The sequence below is a fragment of the Macaca mulatta genome, chromosome 7 (genome assembly GCF_049350105.2).
Source record: "Macaca mulatta isolate MMU2019108-1 chromosome 7, T2T-MMU8v2.0, whole genome shotgun sequence".
Lineage (NCBI taxonomy): Eukaryota > Metazoa > Chordata > Mammalia > Primates > Cercopithecidae > Macaca > Macaca mulatta.
This window is the reverse complement of record NC_133412.1, coordinates 140,145,594-140,172,014: the sequence shown is the minus strand read 5'-3', so window position 1 is coordinate 140,172,014 and position 26,421 is coordinate 140,145,594. Positions and strand designations below refer to the sequence as shown.

General features: G+C 33.6%; 1 protein-coding gene and 1 long non-coding RNA gene across 31 annotated transcripts in view; one reads left to right on the top strand and one right to left on the bottom strand.

Annotated features, from left to right (window-relative positions):
- GPHN (gephyrin) overlaps nucleotides 1–26,421 on the bottom strand; it is a 734,546-nt gene that overhangs the window by 176,756 nt on the left and 531,369 nt on the right. For 7 of the 30 annotated variants that reach the window (XM_077938262.1, XM_077938264.1, XM_077938263.1 and 4 more), the window contains one exon: nucleotides 26,011–26,082. In XM_077938262.1, the coding sequence (XP_077794388.1) occupies nucleotides 26,011–26,082 (72 nt within the window). 30 annotated transcript variants of the gene reach the window in all.
- Nucleotides 3,387–7,755, top strand: LOC144330321 (uncharacterized). Its single transcript, XR_013396372.1, has 3 exons — nucleotides 3,387–3,475; nucleotides 5,148–5,180; nucleotides 5,577–7,755. It is a non-coding gene; the product is annotated as an uncharacterized LOC144330321 (long non-coding RNA).

The following is a 26,421-nucleotide window of genomic DNA, read 5'->3' as shown; positions in this document are numbered from 1 at the left end:
GAAAATATTAATTATAAAAAATAGAGGCCAAGGAATAGATACAGTCAATAATATAAAAACTTGAATTATTGAGCATTTGTAATTATTATGTACTTTTTGGCACTTCTGGAAGAAAGTCACATTCGTTTTCATTAAGCATGAAGTTTGAAATGCTGAGTTTTTAATTAGATTTAATATTCTTAGTTTTCATTCTTAAATGCCGTGTCCTATCACCTATTTGTTCAGTTAAAAAAACCCTAATGTTTTACTCATTTCAGTGTGGCTGTATTGTTTTCCTTTCTAAATCATATTTTAGTATTGATTGAAAAAGTTGTGACTTTATTTTTCTAAATGCTTAACTAGCATGCATAAGGCACATGAAAGATGTACAAATATATGTCTATACTGCATTAGTAAAGTGGCAACAGCTTAGAAAGTGTGTAGAAAAGTTTCTTCAAGAAATAGATAAGAACTAGGCATTCTGATGCCTAGTATTACAGCTATGTATGGCATACATTATATTGCTAATCAAGCCTCTCATGATCTAATCAAGTAATAGTTAACAAATACAGTTTAATAATATATAACTCATTTTCAGGATGAGCAATATAGGTAGGATTATTTCAGATGTATGTAAAGTTTTTTCTTAACATAAGCCCTACACCTGCAGGTCCAGAGACATGCACTAATTAGATCGGCTAAAGCTAGAGACTTGTGTATGTAGCGAATCCTCTTTTCCACAGACAAAACATAGGAAGTTAGGCTAGCTAAATAACCTTGACTAAATTATTTCAAGTATTAGTTTACACATCTACAAAAATCAAGATAATACTATTCATTTATTGAACAAATATGTGGAAAAAAGAAATGAACAACAACAACAACAATAATAAAGAATTTGTGTTGAGCTAAGCTCAGTTGCCCAGAGCCAATGCCAGGCTCTTATCTAGGTGCTGGAGGTAAAACATGAACAAAATTGACAAAGACTTTGCTATCTTGGAATTTACATTCTAATAGTAGTAGACAGATGATAAGCACCTAAACTAATAAGTACATAAATAAGATAGTTTCAGAAAGCAGTTAGTGCTATAAAGAAAATAAAATACAGTAATGGAATAAAAGAATAAGTAGTGATAAGGTATAGCTATTTTAGAGTAAGCAAGGAAGACTTCTCCAAGTAAGTATCATTTTAGTTAAGATTTGAGACAGCCAGATGAAGATCATGGGGAAGAACTTTCCAGGCTGAGGAAACAGCTAGAGGTGTGCAAAAGCTCAAATATTTTGTTGAGTTTCCACCTCATAGGATTATTGTGAGACTAAAATAAGCTAATGCATGTAGAGCATTTGTTACTATACCCAACATTGTATAAAGGACAAATACATGTTATTCTGATAATAATGAAAGTGACAATAATAATGGCTATAATGACTATGATACAGACTGAAATTACTCTCCTCAATCCCTCCTAGCCTGGAACTATTTGTAACCTCTTCCATATCAAAGAAGACTGTTGTAATTGGTCAGAAGGGCCAAAAATCGGTAATAAAAAGACACATAGGTGTTCAGACTTAGGGTTCCAGCAAAGTGGGATACAAAAGTATCTTTTGGGAAAAAATCTGCTATTTCATAAAAGTCAATGAAGGCATCTCTTAAAAGAAAGAGTACAATTTTTGTTGTTTATTGACGTTTTACCATAAATAAATTTATGCATTAAAGCTGTGATATCATGTTATTGATCCACGATAGCTACTACAGTTGTTAGTATTCTCTTGACAGTTAGATTTGTATCTATAAGTGTTGAGGCATTCTCAAAATTTATGGAAAGATGCATCACATGGAATATAATAACCATCAAACTAGAGAAAACTTAATTATAAAGATTTTTTTTAGCAATCATTAACCTCCATGTCCAAAGTACATGAAGTTTCATTTGGGACAGAACAATGTTATTAAAAATGCCAGGAGGTGCTTTGGTTCAGTGTTAGTGATTTTTGTTTCATTTGCATTCCAGTTTGGTTCCTTTTGATTTCCTATATATTTCTAGTATAGATGTACACAGCGGTTTAGTTAGGATTAGCCAGAGTAGTTCTGAGACATCTTGCCTGTTTCTGATCAGTTTATTTTATTGTAATCTGAGCACAACAAACAGAAGTGATCAAAAATATATTATATAATCTGTGTATTTATATACACTACACACACATACACACTTATTTAGTGGGTCTGTGTATTCTATCTTCGTAGCACGTACTGAAAATCATTAAAGTTATACTACAAACCAGTAGGTTACTTAAAAATAAATATAAACAGAAAGAGAGAAATAGGAGTACAAAGGATCCTGGGAAATACAGCATTATTCAAATGCCAGGCCAACATATGTCACATATGTGGAAAGAATGCAATCCTAATTTTCCTTTTTTTTTTTTTTTTTTTTTGAGACAGGGTTTCACTCTATTGTCCAGGCTACAGTGCAGTGGTGCCATAATAGCTCACTGCAGCCTCAACCTCCTGGACTCAAGTGATCCTCCCACCTCAGCCTCCCAAGTAGCTTGGTACCACAGGCATGTGACATCACCTCCAGATAATTTTTTTTTTTTGTAGAGGAGGGGTCTCCCTATGTTGTCCAGGCTGGTCTCAAACTCTTGGGCTCAAGTGATCCTCCTGCCTTGGCCCACCAAAGTGTTGTGATTAAGGCATAAGCCACTGTGCCAGGCCCTTAATATTCTATCTGTTTTGTTCTTATATGAGAATTCCATGCAAAGGAAATTTGAACTTTGTCACAGTTGTTCAGTTTCCTAAAAATATATCAAAAGATCTGAATAAATCATAGTAAAACATTAAAATTTGCTAAATCTAAATGGTTACCAGATGGGTGTTTGTTATATTATCTGTTGTTTACTATATACAATATTTGAAACATTTCATTAAATAATGGGAACTATAAAAAAAAACAACAACAACAAATTTTCCAAAGGACATTTACATTAGGCTTTCAACACCCCAAAACACTGTAGCCTGGATTTCTCAAATTTAGAATTTGACATCATCTAAATACCCGTTTGTACTCTTTATCCTAAGAACAAACAATGCCAATGTTTTCAACCCATATATATTTTTCATTATTTTTTTCTTCATAAATATTTATTGAACTGAGAATGCTATTAAATTCTAACCACTGTCCTAGACAGTTTCACCACTGACCAATTTGCTTCCTTCCTGGGGTTGCTTCAGGTGGCTTTGTTGTGCCTTGCATTGCTCAGTTATCACATGGGCAATATAACTGTATCAAACTCTGCAGAAATTCATCCATCAGAGCTTTCCAACTCTTACATTCCACATGTTTTAAAAAATTCCTACTTGGAAAAATTTTTAAAACTTTTCCATGTAGGAAATTTTTAAATGGTAATTCTTTGTTTTACATATGTTTCTTTATTCTTTTTCTTTCTTTCTTTCTTTTTTGAGAGAGTCTCGCTCTGTTGCCCAGGCTGGAGTGCAGTGGCGCGTTCTCGGCTCACTGCAAGCTCCGCCTCCTGGGTTCACGCCATTCTTCTGCCTCAGCCACCCGCGCAGCTGGGACTACAGGCGTCCGTCATCATGCCCGGCTAATTTTTTGTATTTTTTTTTAGTAGAGACGGGGTTTCACCGTCTCAGCCAGGATGGTCTTGTTCTCCTGACCTCGTGATCTGCCCGCCTCGGCCTCCCAAAGTGCTGGGATTACAGTAGTGAGCCAGCGCGCCCGGCCTATTCTTAACTTACTCTATATTATCTGTAGAACTCCCTACTTTCTCTTCTCTTTTCTTCAATTCACCATCCTTATTATTTCTTTCTGATAAAAGTTAATAGCAGTTAACATGGGAGGAGCTCAAGGGTAATTTTATCTTTGCTTATCTATATTCTTTACTGAATGTATGAAAAACAATACAAAAGTTATCTAAAAGAAAAACACGGCTGGGTGTGGTGGCTCATGCCTGTAATCCCAGCACTTCGGGAGGCCGAGGCAGGCAAGTCACCTGAGGTCAGGAGTTCAAGACCAGGCTGGCCAACATGGTGAAACCCCATCTCTACTAAAAATACAAAAATCAGTGAGGCGCAGTTGTGTGCGCCTATAATCTCAGCTACTTGGGAGGCTGAGGCAGGAGAATTGCTTGAACCTGGGAGGTGGAGGTTGCAGTGAGCTGAGATCACACCACTGCACTCCAACCTGGGCGTCTAAAAAAACAAAAACAAAAACGAAACAAACAAAAACCCCCAGAAACTCTTATTGAAAATGTCATTTGATTAAAAAATTGTAGAATTCAAACCTTTTAGTATAATATAGACCATTTTACTATTCAAACCAGTTTTATTCAATTGTTTATAGATTTATTTTGAGCCATCAATGCATTGTTCCTCAGTCCTTCCCCTGCATACACATCTACAATAAGATATTTGGGATCAGTTTACGGTCTATCATAGAACAGCTGTGAAGCTAACTAGATTCACAAGTCTGTAACCCTAGACCCATTAACGTTATGTTTTAACTCAAGCTGAAAAAGGCCTATTCTGTTTATAAAGAGTCTTTTGACAGGGCCATTATATGATGCACAGAATTTTTACAGTTAGAAATATTGTATCTAATTTATTTATGTTAGTTTCACCCAGGTTACCTCTCCTATATTCCTGTGAGCTACTTGCCTAGAATTTAGGCTCAGTGTACCAGAACATAAAAGCAGCTATGCCACGACCATTTTGTTCCTTTGAAGCACACTGAAACACAGTAATTAATAACAATTATTAAGGTTCATACTCTTTCTCAGTGGCTGAAATGGGTTATTATTCATTGAAAAAGGAAAGGAAAAGAAATAGCTACAAATGAAGAGACAGGTGATTTCTAACAAAAAAGACAAACACACAAGGAAAGAGAAAAGAAGCACAAGAAAAAATAAAGTGTAGGAAACTGCAGTGAGAAAGTGCGTTAATGTAAATGAGGTAATAAGTAATGGGACAGGGATTCTTAGATTATTCTTCTCTTCGCATTTTTTTCTCTTCACATTTTTTACTTCAACCTTCAAAACATAAAGCAGACTGTAAAAGCACAAACATAACCCCTGATCTGGAATTGTCTTTTAAGTTAATAGGCAGTAATCAAAAGGCATAGCTTATAAAATTTAAAAAGGGCTGGGTGCAGTAGCTAACACCTGTAATCCCAGCACTTTGGGAGGCTGAGGTGAGAGGATTGCTTAAGCCCAAAAACCCTGTCTCTACTAAAAACACAGAAATTAGCTGGGCATAGGGGCATGCACTTGTAGTCCCAGCTACCTGGGAAGCTGAGGTGGGAGGATCGTTTGAGCCCAGAAGGCGGAGGTTGCAGTGAGCCAAGACTGCGCCACTGTACTCCAGGCTGGGTGACAGAAAGAAACCCTGTCTTAAATAAATAAAGATGTGTAAGAGAAAAGGCAGGTATTTTGACCCACATCATGACTAATCTTTTTTTTTTTTTTTTTGAGACTGTGTCTCACTCTGTTGCCCAGGCTGGAGTGCAGTGGAGTGATCCTGGTTCACTGCAACCTCTGCCTCCCGCATTCAAGCAATTCTCTTGCCTCAGCCTCCTGAGTAGGCTAATTTTTGCGAGTGTATTTTTAGTAGAGGTGGGGTTTCACCATGTTGGTCAGGCTCGTCTTGAACTCCTGACCTCGTGATCTACCCACCTCGGCCTCCCAAAATGCTGGTATTACAGGTATGAGCCACCATGCCTGGTCGACTAATCTTAAGAGCAGTTGCAAGTATTTCCTCCTTGCAGGTGGGATGTTTAAAAGGAAGCCAAAGTGATTTCAGACACAGCTTTTAAAGCAAATGACATAGTATGACTCCCTCTAGCACATACATAGTATGACTGCCTTTACTACCTCACCTTTGTTCTATAAACTGCTGCTTATGCTCTGCAACTACTTAAAATGGGAAAGTTAGAACAAGTGACCTATCCTTTAAATGCTGAAGTAAAAAAGGAATGAAAAATGATGTCTAGTTTCCTTCCTCCCTTTTTTATTTTCTCCATCCCTCCCTTCTCTCTCTTCCATCACTCCTCCCTCTTTTTCATTCATCATTAATTTGCAGCTAACAGGACATATGACTATAAAGCAAAGTCCAGGTAGATAACTCTAGCTGGGGAACATTTCAGATCAGAAATAGAGATCAGTTATGTCTGAAAGTTAGATAACTGCAAGTGAAAGCAGTGCATGACATAGGTTGACTGAAAGAGTGGTACTTAACATGCACAAGAGCACTTTAGAAATGCTACTGTCACTGACCTGTAATAGTAAGAATGGCTAATGACAGAGACCTTTGCCATATGGTAGCAGTTGAAGTTGAATGAATAACATTTTGATTTTCCCTTTTAACTCTTGAACTGTGCTGCATGGCTCTAAAACTAATACATTGGTGAAGTTATAGATAAACTTGGTATGTGGAAAGGGAAATGAACTAAAGGATGTCATTTAGATGATCCAGAGCTGCTGGTCACGCAACATTTTTTGTTTATTTATATTTCATCAGCCCACCTATCAAAGGTTGGAGGAACTGACAGTTGTCTGGTTCAATTACTGTATTTATGTTAATAAATTAAGCAAAATTTAGTAACTCATAGCCCAGAAACATGATTTAGAAAAATAAATGCCAAATTTTGGGACCATTTATTTACTTCCTATATTTTCAAGGTGAAACGGTAATGTAAAAGGAAAAAAAGATTTATTTTCACTTGGAAAAATAACATCTGGTTTATTTTCTACCAAGTAAAAATTGTATACATTAAAGTAAGATGAATGCTTAATGGAATTAATGAAGGATGCTGATTGTTTAAACATCAAACCAGTGTTCCTAATAAACTTAAAATACTGGAGGCAATTATAAAGTTTATTAAAAACAGTTTGGAATTGTCATGGATACGAGGGAGTTAAGTCATTTTTAATATATTTTATGCTGGATGATTAGGCTGTGAAATTGTATAGTAAGACAATTAAAATCAGTCTTAATTTGACCCAAAATATTTCAGACTCTGAGCCAAATGTTTGAGACAGCACACACATGAAGACTGACTCAACATTTCCTCATATAATCTCTTTCAGGTCTCACTGGCAACCTTTTTTCTCTTTCCTGCTCTTCCACCCAAGTGCATTCTTTGAAGGGACTCCTAACCTCCACAATTGATGATTATTAGTGATTAATTTAGCAGCATCTGACTGAAGACCATTTTTACCTCAGTTCACACTTTCATTTCTAGGGATTTCCCTTCTTTGTCAAGCATTACACAGAAGTTCACCATTAATCTAAAGCTTCAATATTAAATCCAAAGGGGCTAGATTGCTATGGAATTTTTTCTTCAGTGCAGACGCACACAGCAGTCTTTTCAGAGTCATGCATTAGTTCATGCCACGCTTCTCAACAAGAACATTTAAGCATGGTAGCCCAAACAGAATTAGATTTAATTGCTGTGTGTTGGTATAGCAGCAAGTTGCCAAAGAGAAAAAATAGCAGCAAGCTGGGTTTTCATGACTCCAGGCAATACTGGGTGCAGAATGGTATGAACGAAATTTCAAAAATAGACCCTTTTTTTCGAATCCTGAGGCAGATAGAAATAGGACAAGGAAAATTGCTAATATAATTGAAAACTATGGCTATAAAAAGACCACATGAATCTGAATTCCATTCAGGGTTTCATGAAACATTAATCCAAAAATATGTTTAAAGTCTTTCTGAATTCACCTTTGTTCTGTAAGTTGCTGCTTATGCTCTGCAACTATGTAAAATGGGAAAGTTAGAACAAGTGACCTACTGTTTAAATACTGATGTCGAAAAAGAAATGAAAAACTACGGTAGTTTCCTTCCTTCCTTTTTTATTTTCTCCTTTCTTCCCTTCTCTTTTTTCCACTGCCCCTTTTTTATTCTTCTTTTCCTCTTAAAATACAAAACACTTGAGTACCAATATACCTACTTTTTCTCCCTTGTCAATTCCAAGGGAGAAATATAATACATATATTATATATATATAATATTAGTCTTTCTAGGTAAAATCCATATTCAACTGTTTTATTGTAAAATAAAATTATTTTATATAATAACCCTTACTGTGTTTTGTAATTATTTGCTTTCTCTAGTAATAAAAGTCACATGGAAATTAAGTCAAATTCACTTTAAAAGGTAGATTTGAAAGTGATGCAAGCACATATATTCAAAGGGTATAGGTGACTTCAACTTATCAACCAAAGGATTGACACTTATTCATGGACATAAAATAAGTCATTGAAAAATGAAACATGAGTCTGTGTTCCCAAGATATTTAAGTTAAAAAGAAGCAAGTCAGTATGATAAATCAGGCATACTTATAAAACACTCTGACATCATATACATGTGACTATACAAGTTGAATTTTTCAAAGCTAATGGAAAGGATATCACCATATATTCTCCATTTCTATTTCTAATTTAGCCTATTTCTGATGATGGAATACATTGTAGAAAAAGCCCTCAAGTTCTCTATAAATCTTAGCTGTATAATTCTCGTTAAAAATGAGAATAAAAATGTAAATCCTTTCACAGGGAGGTGCTGCCTGAAGGTGAAAGAATACTATTAAAAAACCTTAAATAAATACAATAGATTTAGGATTTAAGACTGTAAATATTGTGGATGAATCTACTTTGGAGAATGACAGCTGCAACTGTAAAGGGTAGCAAGCACTTATTCATATAATTAAATGGCTAAAAATGCAAAGGAAATGCTATCACGATGTTTAAAATGGATTCCATAAGACTCAAAATATGCCCTTAAATTCAACTTAGTGAATGAAAAAAAAAAAAAAAAAAAAAAAGACCAAATTCCCTTTCACAAACTACTTTTGCTGTGCATATGCTAATCATTCTGTCCTATAATGCTTCCTGAGCTCCTCTTTCTTTCGGGGTCTCCTATATCACCCAAATATATTAGGTAACTCAATAAAGCTGATTAAAGGATTTAAAGGATGAAAATTTGCATTCTCTTCCAGTAAGTCATATTTATAAAGAGTAATGTCATGCCTTGCCTTTATCTCTCCTTTCCAAGATGTCTGAACTTGGCAAATTAATTAAATAAGCCTTACTACCAACCTGACACCATCTCTGATAGATAAAAATGTGGCCTAAAGAAATAGGTACTATGGCATTTTAAAGTTATGTAATAAGACTCCAAAAACTCAACTCTATTCTAGGAAAATCTGCCTTTACCAAATTCTTTTTTTGTGACTTAACAATAATTTGGTGAAATTTAAAATAACTCCCTCATGACTATTCTGTGAACACGGGACTCAAGAATGGTGATTTTCCTACAGACTTTTTTGACCCGATTAGTAAAGATGTTTAGTTTTCAAAGCCAAAGACATTTCCTCTAGTCATATTTTAGAACAACATAGCCTGAATTCATAGATTATGATTTTTAAAAAATGGACAATATTTCAATTTGTAAAATCACTAAGGCCCCATATTTAATTTCTGCAACATTCTCTATATGCTTAATATGGCAATATCTACTCTGTAGCATGTATAGATGTTAAATAAATGCTTGCTGACTTATTATGACCTACTGGTAGTTTCAGCAAAACTGAAAGTATAAACAACCAAGGAAAAATAACAAAACAAGATCAATTACAAGTTTTACATTCACACAGCACATTCAAACCATTATGGTCTTTTAAGCTCAGAGTATGTTATGTTTTCTATACACATTTGGCTCTCTGACTGAATTTTCATGTAAAAAATAAAATGCACACAGGATAACAAGATATAATCCCTTTCATATTGTACCTGAAAAATTCTGTTTTTACATTCATGATGAATTAGCTTTGTCATGACTCCCTTCCAGTTTCTGAAATTTCATCAGAATATCCCTTCCGAGGAACATAAAGGTATAGTTTATTCAAATTTTAGAGATGGGTAAACTGGGGCAAAGAGAAATGCAATTATAGCTCACCACATCTGATTAAATCAGACACAGACCTGGCAGTAGAAATCATTACTTCTTTTAACTCACAGTCAGTCATATATCTGTTTAACTTTGCTCTGTTGACTCAAAGATCTATATCTTGTTTACAAGATATGAAGGATACAGAGGGTATTTAATAAGTAGCACTTAATAAATGATTAAAGAATCATTCAGAAAAATCATCATTTACTAGGAAGACGCAGCAAGAAGTAATCTAGGACTAATAATATCACACTACAGAAAATTTACTGAAATTTAATGATACTGGCATAAATCTTTAATATAAACATTTAATTCATATACTCCTTCAACAAACATTGACTGATGATGCTGTGGGGAAGTCCTTGTCCCAATTTCTATAGTTTCCTCCTCCCTTTACCTTCCACTATAATGAGTACTGTAAGGAAGCTTGAGCTGTCAAAGGAAGAAAACAGGATATAGATCCCCTTGCCACTCAGAATTTGTCAGGTAAAATGCCTTGAAGTAGGCTGGATTCTGTTAGAAGTTAAAGTTCATTTTCCTAAGAAATAATGTTATAACTAGTAGATACATTCCTACATTAATCCATATATGTCAATTTAAATCTCAATTCAGTTACTAATAGTATAATACCAGCTAATTAAGAGTTATATGAACATTAGTCTAGAAATCTAGTCACTGTTTATAAAGTTACTTTTTGTGAGGAAGTGCTTTGCCCACTTACAAACTGGTGATTGCTTGTAGCATATGACATATAATAGAATACAAGGACAATATAACACTGATAATAAAAAACCACTATTCCTACTACTCATCTTTGGGGTGTGTTTATGTGCATAACTAATCCAGACACTAAATGGGAAAGTGATTTTGGAGAAAAAGACAATTGAAAAACTGGAGAAGATAGTCACCTGGCAGAACGAAAAGAAAGACATTAAATGTTCATGTATTTCATATTCTATATGCTTTACAATGACTAGGAAAAAGAAGTAAGGCAGGAATGGTACAAGTGCTGATGTCAGGTTAAGTTGATAGTGGAGCTAATACTTGTTTCAATCAGGTTGTGGCTAATCACTAGATGTAAAACGTATTTTACTCTGTGACAAACATAGCAGATAATATATCTGAAAGAGTTGAAACAAAAAATAACTTTACCTTTAATATAACGATAAATATTGATAATATAGTCAATATTTATTGAGTACTTACACATATCAGGCACTGCACCAAGTACTATTAAGCTGTTAAATCCTTAAGATACCCCAAAAGGTGGTATCATTCCTATTTTACGGGAATATGAGGTGTAGAGAAGTTAACTTGCTTAAGGTCACAAAGTTAATAAGGGACAGGGTTGGGTTTCAAATCCAGGGTTAGGATTCAAATCTAGCCCCAGACTTTAAACAGTATGTTAAATTAATCTTCAGTAAGTCTACTTCAACAGTACAAGAAAGCCAACAAAATATTAATAACTGCCAAGCATGAACATTTTTAGAATATGGTGAGAAGCTGATTAAACCTGATTCTTTCAGAAAAATAAAGAGGTTATTTAAAAAAAAGTATGTCTCATGATCTCAAGCCCTAAAACCATATGGTAAGCACAGGCTATTTAGAGACTCTAGGTATCCAAAAAAAAAGAGATAAGAAAGAAAAGAAAAGGCAACATGAAGAATTTCCAAACATTAAATTTCAAGTGGGTCTTTAAATAACAAATGACTTCAAAATGTACTGAGCTACTTAAAAGACAGGATTACTATATCTTTCTCAATTCTGGGAGAGAATTAAGCCTTAATGCATTTATATTCATTGTGTGTAATGAATAAACTTCCGTTTTTTGAATATAGAATGGCAACCTCTTTACAGGATCTTAAGACAACAGCTACACATATTACTTCCTGTGTTCTATAGCTTAGCTGAAGAACACTGGTTGAGAAGGAAATGCTTTGAAAAAGAAAAATGGTGACCGGGGAAAATTGATAATTCTACTTGCTGAAGTCAAGGCTATACATTTCTTTTTTTTTTTTTCCCAAGTTTATTTATTTATTTATTTATTTATTATTATTATTATACTTTAAGTTCTAGGGTACATGTGCATAACGTGCAGGTTTGTTACATATGTATACTTGTACCATGTTGCTGTGCTGCACCCATCAACTCGTCAGCACCCATCAACTCGTCATTTACATCAGGTATAACTCCCAATGCAATCCCACCCCCCTCCCGCCTAAGGCTATACATTTCACCCAAATGCATGTTTGGGAGTAAAACCCGAAGGAGCAAAAGAAAATTTACCTTGTTGCTGGTCTAAAAGATACTTATCTGAGTCTTTAAAAATTACACTAGGATTGGTGGTAAACCAAATCTGTGTAAATCCATGGAGATGAACCACAGCAATATATGCCCATGAGCTGCTTCACATTTCTTAAACCTCTGTAATGTATGGAAAGCTGCCACTTTCATTTTTTTTTTTTTTTTTTTTTTTTGCCAAAGCCAGGATGTTAAAGTAGATGTGGCTACAAAGCTCATTTATGTATCAGAAGTAAGGATTAGGAGACAATTCAAAAGCAGAAATAACAAATATGACAACATTTAATGACACACTAAATGTCAAAGATGAAAAACAAGAAAGAGTAAAAGATAACTAGAAGATTTCTATGCAGAGACACTTTAAGAACATTACCATTGACAGAAGTATTAAGAAAGCAGAGCTGGACATATTGAGTTTGAGATCACAAAAAGACATTCAAACAGCAGCTGGAACTGTAAGTATAAATACAGGTGAGCTATGTCATTTTCATGCTATCCCATTATAATATGACATTATAACATATATTATAATGTGCCATCATTTATTTGGGCTCTAACTAGCTATATCTCTAATTAATCTATTTCATTTGTAAATTCTCTAGAACATAGGAAAGAAAATTTAGAACATTATGATGATAACCTAATCTGTATATATATAAAGCTGGACTTCACTTAAGTACTTTATGGACTCTCTTCCTTCCTACTTCCATGAAGGAGAGGATATACATATTTCCTTTCTCTCTTAAAGATACATATAGTTTATATATTAGTTTTAAGGCAGCTCAAGAACTTTCTAAACTTGTTACACATCCATTAATATTCCCTCATCTTAAACTTTAAATTTTTCTTGCCCTGTTTTCACTGATGACCTCTTTCATATTGTAAATGATAATTATATGAGGCAATATACAAGGATAAGCAGAAATTCGCTAGTGCCAACTACAATAGTGTGTTTTAAAAATATTTTTATTATGGAAATTTAAAAACATATGCCCAAGTAGACAGAATTCTTCTCAATTCTTTTTAAAGAATGCTTTAATTAGATGGATTTATCAAATATCCTTGTCAAAGAGAAAGTCATGTGTTTTCCCATTATCTCTATGGCTTAGTTACTAATTTGTATGTCAGAGAGACAGATATATACTAATTTTATTTTTAACAACACAATTTATATACTCTAGCTCATTTCTACAAATTTGAAAGTGAGGTAGGAATCAATACATTTTAATAGCAGCAGTTGTAGTGTTTTCAAAAGACACAATTCTAAGATTTCTTCACACTATCTCCAGTTTTCTAACTATAGTATACAAATGTCATAAAAATAATACATGTGAATGAAAGGGTGGAACACTGTAGATAAATATATTGAAATAAGTAATAAACCATTATTAAAGATTTTCTAAATGAGATTTTATATAGTAGAACATCTTAGGTGGTTATCTCACCGTATAGAATCTTTATTTTTTGGCTACAGTTTCTTCCTTTAAACAGTATGTAGTTCTGGGGTGTTTAAAAAATGTTCGTATTTTTTCTTTTGAAGTAGAAAATGGTATGGTGTTTAAAGTCCATTTACCTTTCTTCTCTTCCTTTTTTCCGCTGTGCCTTCCTTTCTTGAATATGTAGACCCACTCACTGCAATTCAACTGAAACTTCTGTTTGCAAAAGCTCCAAAACTGTTAGGCTGTCCAAGTTTGTTCAGATCAGAATTGGTGTCCTAAGAGTGTCTAAGAGTTCAAAGGACAACTACTTTGTATGTTACAACTTTAAAACCATCTTTCCTTTAGGTAGCTGGAAGTTCTTAAGCATTAAATAAAAACACAATTTTCAGTCCCTGTGTACTCAACAGGAAATAAACTATTTAGCTTCTAAATGTCAAATTATCTAAATCAACCTTGCTACTGGGAAATCTAAGACATTAAAGATAAGGCTCTAAAGGGTTTAATTTGGACCAGTAAAAGCATGACAACTTGGATGTTTATTAATTTTCTTTGGTTTAGATACTGTGTTATAAATTATAATAAATTCATATCTAGTATATATTTCAGCTTCTCAAATAAGTCAGAAGGAATTCAATTTCTATCAGAAGAAAGTATTAATTCTGGCTTTGGTTTATACTAAGGGAATTCTGAAGCAATCTTTTCAAAGGATTTGAAAAAGGAGTTCTGCTAGAACACTGCTGGAACAAAGTTGAAAATCAGTTAGAAACGTGAAAGATGAGTTCTTTTTTTCCACTTTGCTTGAAGGGATGAAAGACTACAATATGAGACACTAACCTCACTACATTAACAATATTTTATGTATTCTAAATGTAAAGCCAACTCCAAAGGCCAAGAAATAGCTGGCAGATTATGATTATATTTAAATAAGGCATAGTAGGTAGCTCAATATTTATCAAATGACTAAATAAGAGAAAAATAACAATAAATTACATAACAATAAATTATATTACCATAAATGTTAGATGTCTTTCTAACATTTCTTTGAATTAAAGTTTTGTGTCTTATAGGTGCATCTTCTCATAGTGTAACCCCAAACTATGTAACCAACCTGAACAAAGTAAATGGATGAAGTGAAAATACACACTACTAACGTTTTGTATTAATTAAAGTTCTGTATCTTGTAGGTGCATCTTCTCATAATATATACCCCTAACTATATAAACAACCTGAACAAAGTAAATGGATGAAGTGAAAATATAAGACTACTACATGCTAGTCACAGAGCTAATGACTTTTAACAACTTCTTAACAGGAGAAAGCATGGTATTTAAGAAAAGACAATTTTCTACCACTCACTTGCTAGCTTTATGATCAGCCTCTTTGTGTCTCAATTTCCTCATCTTTAAAATGAGGATGACATTAATATCTACCCAAACAAGGCTGTTACGAAGATTAATTGAAAATGAGATCTCAAAAACAAAGCTTATCACAAGTAAAATAATTATATATACATATTATACACACACACACACACACTTTTTTTTTTTTTTTTACAAAGGGACCATAACTACATGGAGAAACGTTTGCTAAATAGTATCAGCCAGCTGAGGTTATAAATCTTGTTCCTATACAACTCATGGATAGGTTCATTTTTGAGCAAGGCTTATTTTTTTCATTTAATGAATGACACAGAAAATAGTGATATGCAATTGGTAAACCAACGTGCTACATTAGGGATTGGAGATTTTATTTCTTCAATAGTGAAGGTAAATGAAGATGATGATGTAAATGTAAGGGAAAGAAGAGATCGAGCCATGGAAGGTTTGGCTACCTCCATAGTGATGCTATAAAATAAATACTGTACTTTGTACCAATGATCCTGTCAAGAGGTTTCCAAATGAAAAATCGAAAACTAATAAGAATATTCCTTGAAATTTTAATTATTAAGGTTTACAGTCTAAAATTCTGTGAAATATTTACCAATTTAAGACTAAAAAGAAATAATTATTTCTAGAAAGAGGATTATCATGAATATTAGATTGCTTAAGGAGTTCTTCATTTTATTGGTCTTTATAGCATCATAAATTAAACATAAACAGCACCTATGGAGACCACAGAGATGTGGCATTGAGTGAAAGAGAGAAACCCTACCACAAATGACAGAAAGAGAAACATACTTCATGACAAATAAAGAAAGCCCATGTGTCACAATGAAAAAAACAAACCTAGATGAAGCCAGAGTTAAGAGCTGAGTGCCATGGTGCCAATGCCACAGCATACATAATCCCCCCAAGAAGCCAGTTCCACATTCCAACGTGAGAGCCCTCCTGCACACATGCTGTCATAGAGAAAGTAATACCCTGATGGATGCTGTAGGCTGTGATTGGAGATGATGCCAATGGTAGACTTCTTACACACTCTCATGGGAAATGGAGAATTGCCTGGATGAAGTGGCAAAAAGAAATGGGTTATATATTTTTTACACTAGCACTCATAATCTTTGGGAATTAAGAAAAGACCTATAGAAAATGTGGTGATGAGATGATACCAACCTTCTCTTTCAAATGTCTTTGTTGATACTACAAATAGCTCATTTGGCTTTCTTTTCTTTGCTTCTCCTTAGTGATATGTTTCAAGAAGTTAACTCCCCAGGAAATCAGTTTTAAGAGAAAAAAATCTCACAGTTATAACTTGCAAAGTTAATTGAAGAAGATAGCTGCAATTCTATTGTTGAATTCTAAATTCAACTTTATGAGGCTATGGGTTTGTCATGCCATTTCTTTCAAAGTTTTTTCCTTAAAATTTGAGATCTGCAGATGGTATTCTGCCTCTGGTTCTGCATATACTACCTGGTATTTTAAATAGTCCTATCTTTCAAGGGTTTCCTTTGGGATGACATTCTGAGATAATATTTTTATAATCAGAATTAAGCTGATAATACTGGTCTTAATATGGTAGCTATAGTGGCCTGTACAAAGTAAATACATGTGGAAATTATGTTATAAAGAAAAGAATGAAGGCCTTAAAATTCATAAAGTCCTTTTTTTTTTTTTTTTTCCAGGTGAAGTCTCACTCTATCGCCCAGGCTGCAGTGCAATTGCATGATCTTCGCTCACTGCAACCTCCACCTCCCGGGTTCAAGTGATTCTCTTGCCTTAGCCTCCCGAGTAGCTGGGATTACAGGTGTGTGCCACCACGCCTGGCTAATTTTTTGTATTTTTAGTAGAGGTGGGGTTTCACCAGGTTGGCCAGGCTGGTCTCAAACTCCTGACCTCAAGCTATCCACCCATCTCGGCCTCACAAAGTGTTGGGATTACAGGTGTGAGCCACTGCACCTGGCCTGAAGTTCTTTTATTTACCTGTCATATTTTGAGGTACATATACTCTTTCTTCTTAGCTACTCAAACAGTGCCCCTGCTTTGAAAGGAGACTTAATGGATATTCAAAGTCTGTTAACAATATTTCAATAAATCTGGTTTTCGGAAACAAGAAAACCCATTTATTCTATAGGTTAACACAATACGAATAAAAAATTAAACCTCCTAAAAGACAAGGAACATAGGACAAATATTTCATGTAAAATATTTTACTAAAAGAACATGAATCTCTTTACTGTTAATCTCTTCTAGATTACAAGAATCTTAGGAAAATATAAGTAGCAAAAAATTATTAAAGTAACCTGATGAGATTTAAAAAAAGGAGTAAATCTTTTATTTTATATAAACAGATGCATATTTATTTTCTATTTAATAATCAACTTTGGATGTTTTCCTATGTCTGTGGTTAATGAGACACAATAATCAGTAATTGAATACAAATCTTCAGCTATCAGACACAGACATATATAGATATACAAACTGGAATCTCGCCTTTAGCCAATATGAGTTTAATACTAAGTTACCTAATTCAAAAGAGTCATTATGGAATTAAGGTAGTCAGAGCAATCAAGTTGGCTCTCTGGGCTTTAGCTATTTCAATGTGATGTAGTGACTGCCAAAAAAAGTTATTCAGACAACAGTGCATCATTCATAAAAATATAGAAATTTCCCCCTAAAACAGGTGAATTTTCCCCCTTTGGTATCCTCATCCCTTTCAGGCAAGTGCAAAGTGCAAGGCAAAATAAATTAAGGCAAAAGGAAAATAAAATGAGAAAAATGGTGAGGGCGAGCATGTTATTGACCATGTAAGAAAACACGTGCAAAATATACCTCAGATACACTATAGGTAGATGAGCACGAGGGAAGCCGAGCCTGGTTTTGCAGTGGGGAAAAGAAAACACTGTTAAAGAGGAAAGGATAGCATAGTAAGGGTCACAGAGGGTTTAGATGGCTCCATCACCAACACACTTGGCCAGATAATAAAACAGCTATATAAGCAGACACTTGAGTTTGAAATCATGTCAAGACTCAAGTTATTTGAAGAAAAACTTTGTGACAAAAAATACCTTGCTAAAAAAAATCCATGATGGAGATGACACCCTCTGCTCAGAATCTGGTATGATCTTGTTGAGAAGATCCTCATTTAAGAGAGAAAGCAGAACGCTGGACAATTTTTCTTATGGTACTGCACTGATCTTCACTAGCTTAACACTAGCGAACTACATGGGAGGTTGTTTATAGAATAACTCTACCATACATGTTCACAGTGTTCATTAAAGAGGGCACCAAAGCCAGTATTCTGATTCTGATTTCCTGTTTCGACTATTCCATTTTTGATATTACTGAACCTCTCTTTCTCCACTGAAGAAAGATGACAATAGAAGAATCAGAAATGCACTTACTATCAGATTTGTTAATTGTATTTCCAGTGTCAAGCACAGCAGAATGTAGTAGGTGCTCAATACATGCTTATTTAATGAATGAAAATACAAATCCCTTTTCTTCTATTCTTAGAAAACTGAACTTATGAAATAACATTCAGGAATTTTAAAGCTTAAAATCAGAAAGAGTTGTGCAAAAAAGTATCATTGCCACTTACTGCTTTGAGGCACTTTCTAAAATATAATGGCAATAGCAACGCTATAAAAATATAAAACCTTAAACACACAACTCTTCAACAGACTTAACCTTTATCAGAATGATTCACAGAATTTTTTGAACAGCTATTTTATCATTGATTTTTAAAAATAGCTATTTTGTACTCACAATCATGTTTAACCTTTATGATGTTAAATTGATAATGTTCTTCCCTATTCTTATTTTCTATGTTATCACACTGCCATGTTCAATTCTGTGTACTCTTTCCTTGTTAGGTTGTCTCATAATGCCATGTAAGATGAAGTTGTTAAGTATGTATTCTCTATTTACAAATACTGCAGGAAGTATCAAAATACAAAGGTAGGATGGGGAAATGAAGGTACTGGAGAAGGTGACAGTAGAAGAATTAGAAATGCACTTATTATCTAAGATTTGTTCTTTAACTGTATGCCCAGCATCAAGCACAGCAGAATGTAGTAGGTGCTCAATATATGTTTATTTAATAAATGAATATACAGACCCTTTTTCTTCTATCTTAAAAAACTGAACTGATGAAATAATGCTCAGAATTTTTAAAGCTTACTATTACAAAGACTTGTGCAAAAAAGTATCATAGCCACTTATCGCTTTGAGGTACTTTTGAAAATATGGTAAATTCTATACATATTCAGAAATTACACATTTTCAACCATACACATATCAGAATTTCTTTAGCAAAATGCTAGTTCTAAGAAAATCTTGCTGTGTATGTGTTCTGTGTCTATATCTATGCCCATAAAACTGAAATACTTCATATTTCAAAACAGTTTGAAAGTCTTGTCATAGTTAAAATTTACTCAGTTCTCTATTTTCTACTGCTAGGAAAACTTATTTGAGATATTTTATTAGTACTTTATCTTTGAATTAAAGTCAGTTCCGAGGAGGGCAATTCTATGGTGCACATTAAACATCTCAGAAACGTGTCACTTCCATGCTAAATGATGTCTTAGGCCACTGCAGGTGATTTTATTAACATCATGAGATTTTTTTTGTTGTTGTTCAAAGCACAGGATAAGACAGATTTTTATTTTTATTTTTTTTGAGACAGAGTTTCACTCAGTTGCCCAGGCTAGAGTGCAATGGCGTGATATCTGCTCACTGCAACTTCCGCCTCCCAAGTTCAAGCGATTCTCCCGCCTCAGCCTCCCGGGTAGGTGGGAATACCGGCACCTGCCATCATGCCCGGCTAATTTTTGTATTTTTAGTAGAGACGGGGTTTCACCATCTTGGCCAGGCTGGTCTTGAACTCCTGACCTCAGGTGATCCACCCGCCTTGGCCTTCCAAAGTGCTGGAATTACAGGCGTGAGCCACTGTGCCTGGCCGTTTTTTCTTAGTTTTATAATTGAAACCTTAGAATTGAATTAACTATATTAAGAGAATAATAATAAAGTGAAAAGCAGCAAAATTACTCAAAATTAGTCCAAAGACATAATCCTATAATTGAATTACTGTTATCTTCATCATTATTGTAGTCTGGTCATATTTATAAGACATCATCTACCAAGACACTCAGGATGTTACATAATTATTATAAATGAAATAGTAAATAAATGAATATTATTAATATAAATAAATGTCAAAATGCCAAACAAGGAAGGTCAAATAATGTTCTACATAAAATAACCAAAAGACACTCAAATTTGCTTAAAGTAAGTAGAGTTAACAAACTGTTTGTTCACCTAAGTACTATTAAATATTTACTTATCTAGGGACTACTGTTCCAGCTTTTCTTCCCCACTCAAAGTCAGCTGATTCAATGCGAATACCATTTAGATTTTTGGGGTATGAGACTTGATCACATCAGTGTATCTTTTCCAGTTGTATAAAATTTCCCATAGAAGGTGTATGATTTTAGCTGAGGCCAAACAGGGCATTTAGCAAAAATCAAAAGTTCATCATGGTCTTCAGGGGAAATATCCTTAAGATGTAATGAAGTAATAAATAGAAAATTGCAATGTGTGAAACGAAAATACTCTAAAAACATATCTTATATAACATTTAAGACAGCAATAATGAGATTTATCTTTGTACTCTGAAAACTCAGAAAGGAGCCTCCAATAAAAGAGAAATTTATAATCTATATTCTATCCACATTAGAGTTCCATATTTGAAGACTCTGTGTGTATGTGTGTGTGCAGAGGGGGAAATCTATGTGAAGAGAGAGAGTAGCTAGAGAAGACAATAAAAAAGAAGAGAATAAAAATGTAAAGGTAGACAATTTGAGGAGATCAGTCCTTCCAAACATATGCTTCCTTGTAGAATAATCTGAAACCATCCTCAGAAAAATGAGCAGGCTTCTTTTCTCAAGCTCTAAAATGAAGATAATTCTACAAACTCCATTATAACGATTCCTATGTTGACGTTATTTTGACACACTAACCAGTTACAGCAGGACTCAGCAAACATTTCTGTTTAAATAGAGAGTAAATATTTTAGACTGCATGAGACATATAATCTGTGTTTCAACTATTCAACTCTGCTGTTGTGTAAGTAACTGTAGGTTATGTGCAAATGAGCATGGCTATAATTTAATAAACCATTATTTTTAAACACTGAAATTTGAATCTCGTATAATTTTCACATGCCATAAAATGTTCTTCTTTTGATGTTTTCCCACAATTTATAAATGCAGAACTCATTCTTAGCTTGTGGGCCTATAAAAAAACAGGATTTGCTGATCTCTGAGTTATCACATTAACTCGATAAAAATAAGAGTGCAAAACTCCCCTAAAGACAATGGGTAGATCTATTTATCAAAAATAATTTATATTAGCCCTATTTCGTACTACGCCATTTTGGCATTCAGGAAATTAATTGTTAAACATTTAAAAATCATGATTCCAAAGACCATTACTTTCTGACTTGATTCAGGTATTTTTCTTAACACTTATTAAAAATGTAGTCTTATTTTGGGCTATAACTCCTCCCTTGACTAACTTTTTTCACTTTAAATACCATCCTTTAATTTGTGTTAGTATAGTTACATACTTATAGATAATTGTCATATTCCTTCCATTTCATTACTTTCTCTCTTAGAGTCACTTATATACCAATAATCTGTCTTCATGAACCATATTCCTTTTTGTTTATCAAAGCCCTTAAAAAAATCACACTTGGTCAGCCAAAACCTATCTACACATATTTGTAGCGGAATAGAAATTTAATATCATAATACATAAACTGAGTATTTAGATGAAAATACAACATTGTAGCATATGAGCATTTTCATTCCTTTCCTTTCTTTTCTTCTACCTATCTTTATTTCATGAACATTTATCTACTTTTTTCCTGAATATCTTAATATTTAGGCTCTCCTTGGTCCCACTGCTCCTCAACTAATCAAATTCTTTGTAAATTTACCTTGATTTATATTCTGTAAAGAAAGTATTCGTTTGGATTATCTTATTCTATGTTTTTATTTTCTCTCTCTCTCTCTTTTTTTTTTTTTTTTTGAGACAGAGTCTCACTCTGTTGCCCAGGCTGGAGTGCAGTAGGGCGATCTTGGCTCATTGCAACCTCCACTTCCTGGGTTCAAATCATTCTTGTGTCTCAGCCTCCTAAGTAGTTGGGATTATAGGCATATGCCACCATGCCTGACTAATTTTTTGTATTTTTAGTACAGAGGAGGTTTTTTTCCCTTGGACTCAAGTGATCAGCCTGCAAATAGGGAGGACACTACTTGCCTTTAAAATTTTTTTTTGTTATACTGGACGGTTAATAGGATCCTTAGACTGATATACTTCATATTTAACATTTTTAGAAACAAGGTAATCAGAATAAAGTGTTTCTCAGTGAGGCTTCCCAAAGTGCTGGGATTACAGGCATGAGCCACCATGTCCTGCCTTATCCTGTGTTTTTCAGTTCTCAACACTGTCTTCACTGGCCTTTAATCCTGTGCATTACTTTTAATATTCTTCTTATTAGATTCATCCATTTGATTAAATAGAAAATTAATTTTTCCTCTATGTGGTTTTATCCTTCAGTCATTATTATCAGCACATCACCAATCTAAGGATTTGTAGTAATTTTTGTAGTCATTAAGGTAGAAAAATTCTGCTTAGGTATAAGACGATGATTTTATTATTACTAAAATTCATAAAAACCCACTTAAAGTTCAGAATACATCTGCTTTGAATGACATAGAGAAAAGGATGATGTATTTTAAGTTAGAAATCAACAATCTAATACATCCTGTTTTATACTGAGTCAATGTTGAATAAATAAGGCATTTTAATATGAGAAATAAATAATATTATTCAAAACATTGTATCTTAGAATATTCTATTTTATATTGTTGATTACATTATCCTTAATGAATAATGGTGCCAGGCTCTTCCTTTTCTAAAAAATAACATATTGTCTACATCATCCAATTCAAGCATTAATGATTTAATTAAATCCTTATCTCACACTTCTGAATGATGTCATACCTTCTATATTAAATATTGAATTTTAAAATATTTTAATTTTTATTTATTAGCAAATTAAACTATTAGCAAATTAAATCTTCATCCTGCACTTCTGAATGATATCTTACATTCTCCATTAAATAAAATATTTAATTGAATTTTTAAAAATTTAATTTTTATTTAACTATTAAATAAAATATTAGACTTTATGGGCCACATAATCTGTGTTTCATCTATTCAACTCTCCTGTTATGTAAAAGTGACTGTAGGTTATGTACGTTAAGAGTCTGAGTTAAGTCTGTTAACTCAGAACAAGTTGCCAGATTACCTATGATGATACTCTAATAGTAATTATTTTCCTTGAAAATTGAAATTGGATAATCAAGGCTATAACCCTCACATTCAGCTCATTATTTGTAATCATGCTGATATAACTAACAAATGGTAGAAGACACGATCAATAAAAAAATCTCCAAATGAAGTCTCATGAGAAGATCCTCAGAAAATTATACAATTGTATAAGGTACATGGTTCTGACCCTATCATCTAATTGAAACCTTCATCAGCATTTCAATGAAGTAAAAGACACTTTATATACTTGTTGATATGGTTTGACTCTGTGTCTCCACTCAAATCTCATCTCGAATTGTAATCTCCACATGTCAAGGGAGGAATCTGGTGGAAGGTAATAGGATCATGGGGGTGGTTTTCTCCATGCTGTTCTTGTAAATAGCGAGGGAGTTCTCAATATATGTGATGGTTTTAAAAGTGGTAGTTTTCCCTGTGCTCTCTCCCCTCCTGCTGCCATGTACAACATACCTTGCTTCCCCTTCCCCTTCCGCCATGATTGTAAGTTTCCTGAGGCCTCTCAAACCATGTGGAACTGTGAGTCAATTGGACCTTTTATCTTTATAAATCACCCAGTCTCAGGTAGCATCTTTACGGCAATGTAGACTAATACACTTATTCTTGTGTGTGTACACCTACAATAAATTTTCATGAAACAAAATCATTACCAAATGCCAATTTACTTCATTTTATAAACAAAACCTGTCTAATACAGTCTATGGTTCTGAGAATAACTTTTTCTTTTTAGCATCAATTTTTAATATTCAAGGCATTTTAAGGTATACTTGGGTAGTAGGAATTAAAGGGTAAGGAGAGAAACTGAAAATTCAGCTAAGCAATTGATTTGCATGTTTCCTAAGCTGAACTCTCTAGAGAGGATACTACTTGCCTTTTAATAGTTTTTTAACAGGATCCTTAGACTAATATACCTTATATTTAATATTTTTAGAAACAAGGTAATCAGAACAAAGTGTTTCTCAGTGAAATAAAACAAAAGATGACGATGTTGAGATTAATCATTATATAGTAGCACAGGTGTTGAAAAAAGAAAGAATGGCATGAAATAACCTAATTTTTAAGGCATCAAATTTTTAATGTGATGTTGGTCTCTTACTAACTCATTACCATATAGACATCAGCAAGTCTCAACTTTTTGGTCTCAGTTTCATTGAAAAAAAAATTACTTCTCATGATTGGTTAGGAAAGAGCACAAGTCTAAAATACATATATTAAAATATTTTTATGGGTTTCTAGAATAATTAGGTATGTTCAGACTGATTTAATCATAAAATCCATACTAATCTTTTTTTTTAAACAATAAAATAGATTTTGGGGAGTGATTATGGATGGTTTTAGAAATTCTGTAAGAATATGTGCAGAAAACAAAGAATAGCTCAAAGGGAGAAGTAGAGATATGAGATACGTGTATTAATTCCTTCTCTGTTTAGTTATTAGAATTTAATAACTTATTAATACAAATCACTTTATATTTCAATAATCAGAAATTTAATGTAGAGATATACATGACTATATGTGGTATACAATTAAAAACAAGCTGAGAAATAAGATAATTATCACATCCCTAACTTTTATTCTAGTTTATACAACAAAACTATTATAGCTGTATGAATTAAATGAATGGTAATAACCTCGGGAGAAGTAAATCTGACGCCAGGATTCACAGGAACTTTTTTAGAAACCCCAGGAATGAAAGGATACAGCCATAAATTACAGTAGTAATTTAGTTTTTCTTCTGCTACATTTATACTATACATCAATTTAGAGATTTTTCTTGAAAATCTTGACAGTCTGAACGATCTGTCACAAAAAATACTACCATGAATTCTGACTATATGACGTACGTACAGGATTGAGTGGATACAAGGTACTGTCCTCCTTCAATAGTTGTCTTGGGTATATTAGCCTTTAGCTCCAGTATTTGTAAGATGCTACGTGAAGGTGTTCCTGGTGAAGGTACTTACTGCTAATTTTCTTATTTTTAAACAAAATGACATACATTTTTTCTAAAAGAGTCTGAGTTAAGTCTATTAACTCAGAACAAATGTGTCTACTTGCCAGATTACCTATGATACTCTAACACTGATTATTTTCCTTGAAAATTGAAATTGTACCATCAAGGATATACCCCTCACATCCAGCACATAATTTATTATTCTGCTGACATAACTAACAAGGGGTAGAAGACATGACCAATAGAAAAATCTCCAAATGAAGTCTCATGGCAAGATCCTCAAAAAATTATACAATTGTATAAGAAATAGTGATTTTTGAAAAGAAAGATTTTATTTTGCACTGGGGCCAAAATATTATTCAGTCAACAGCAATGTTAGTCAGTGTGGCTTTAGGGTCTTCTACCCTGCTAATTTAATCTTTATTTCATAAATGTGAGCATGAAGCCGCGGCTAGAAAAGAAAGAGGGGGAAAAGAGACAGAAAGGAAAAAGATGGAGATGAGAGGACAAACCAATCAAATTTGGAGTTACCAGTCAGTAGAAGTTTAGGGAAAAAAAAATCACCAAGTGAAATCGTACATTTACTCTGAGAGAGTATCCTTTCACATTGCCTTCTAGGTGATCTCTGAGCTCCTCCAGCTTTCGATGGAGCTACATGTAAACATCAGAAAATGAATTGAAAAAGCAACTTGTTCTCTTTTCGGTTTTCCTTTTAAAAATAAGATCATAGCATTATACATTTCTCACTGCCTTTGGCAAACATTTCAAAAACATTAAAGGTCTTTCTATAACGTAAGACTGCATGCTCAACAAACCCGTGACTAGGAAGTCAACATTTTATTTTGATTAATTACAGCATCTTTTCTCCCCAAAGTATTGGAGAAAATAAATACTATAACCATCCTTATAAATCCCCTAGAGATTCACTTTGACATTTTCTAACTTGTAGAAACATAAAGATATTTAAATATTATGAAATTTGACTTTCTT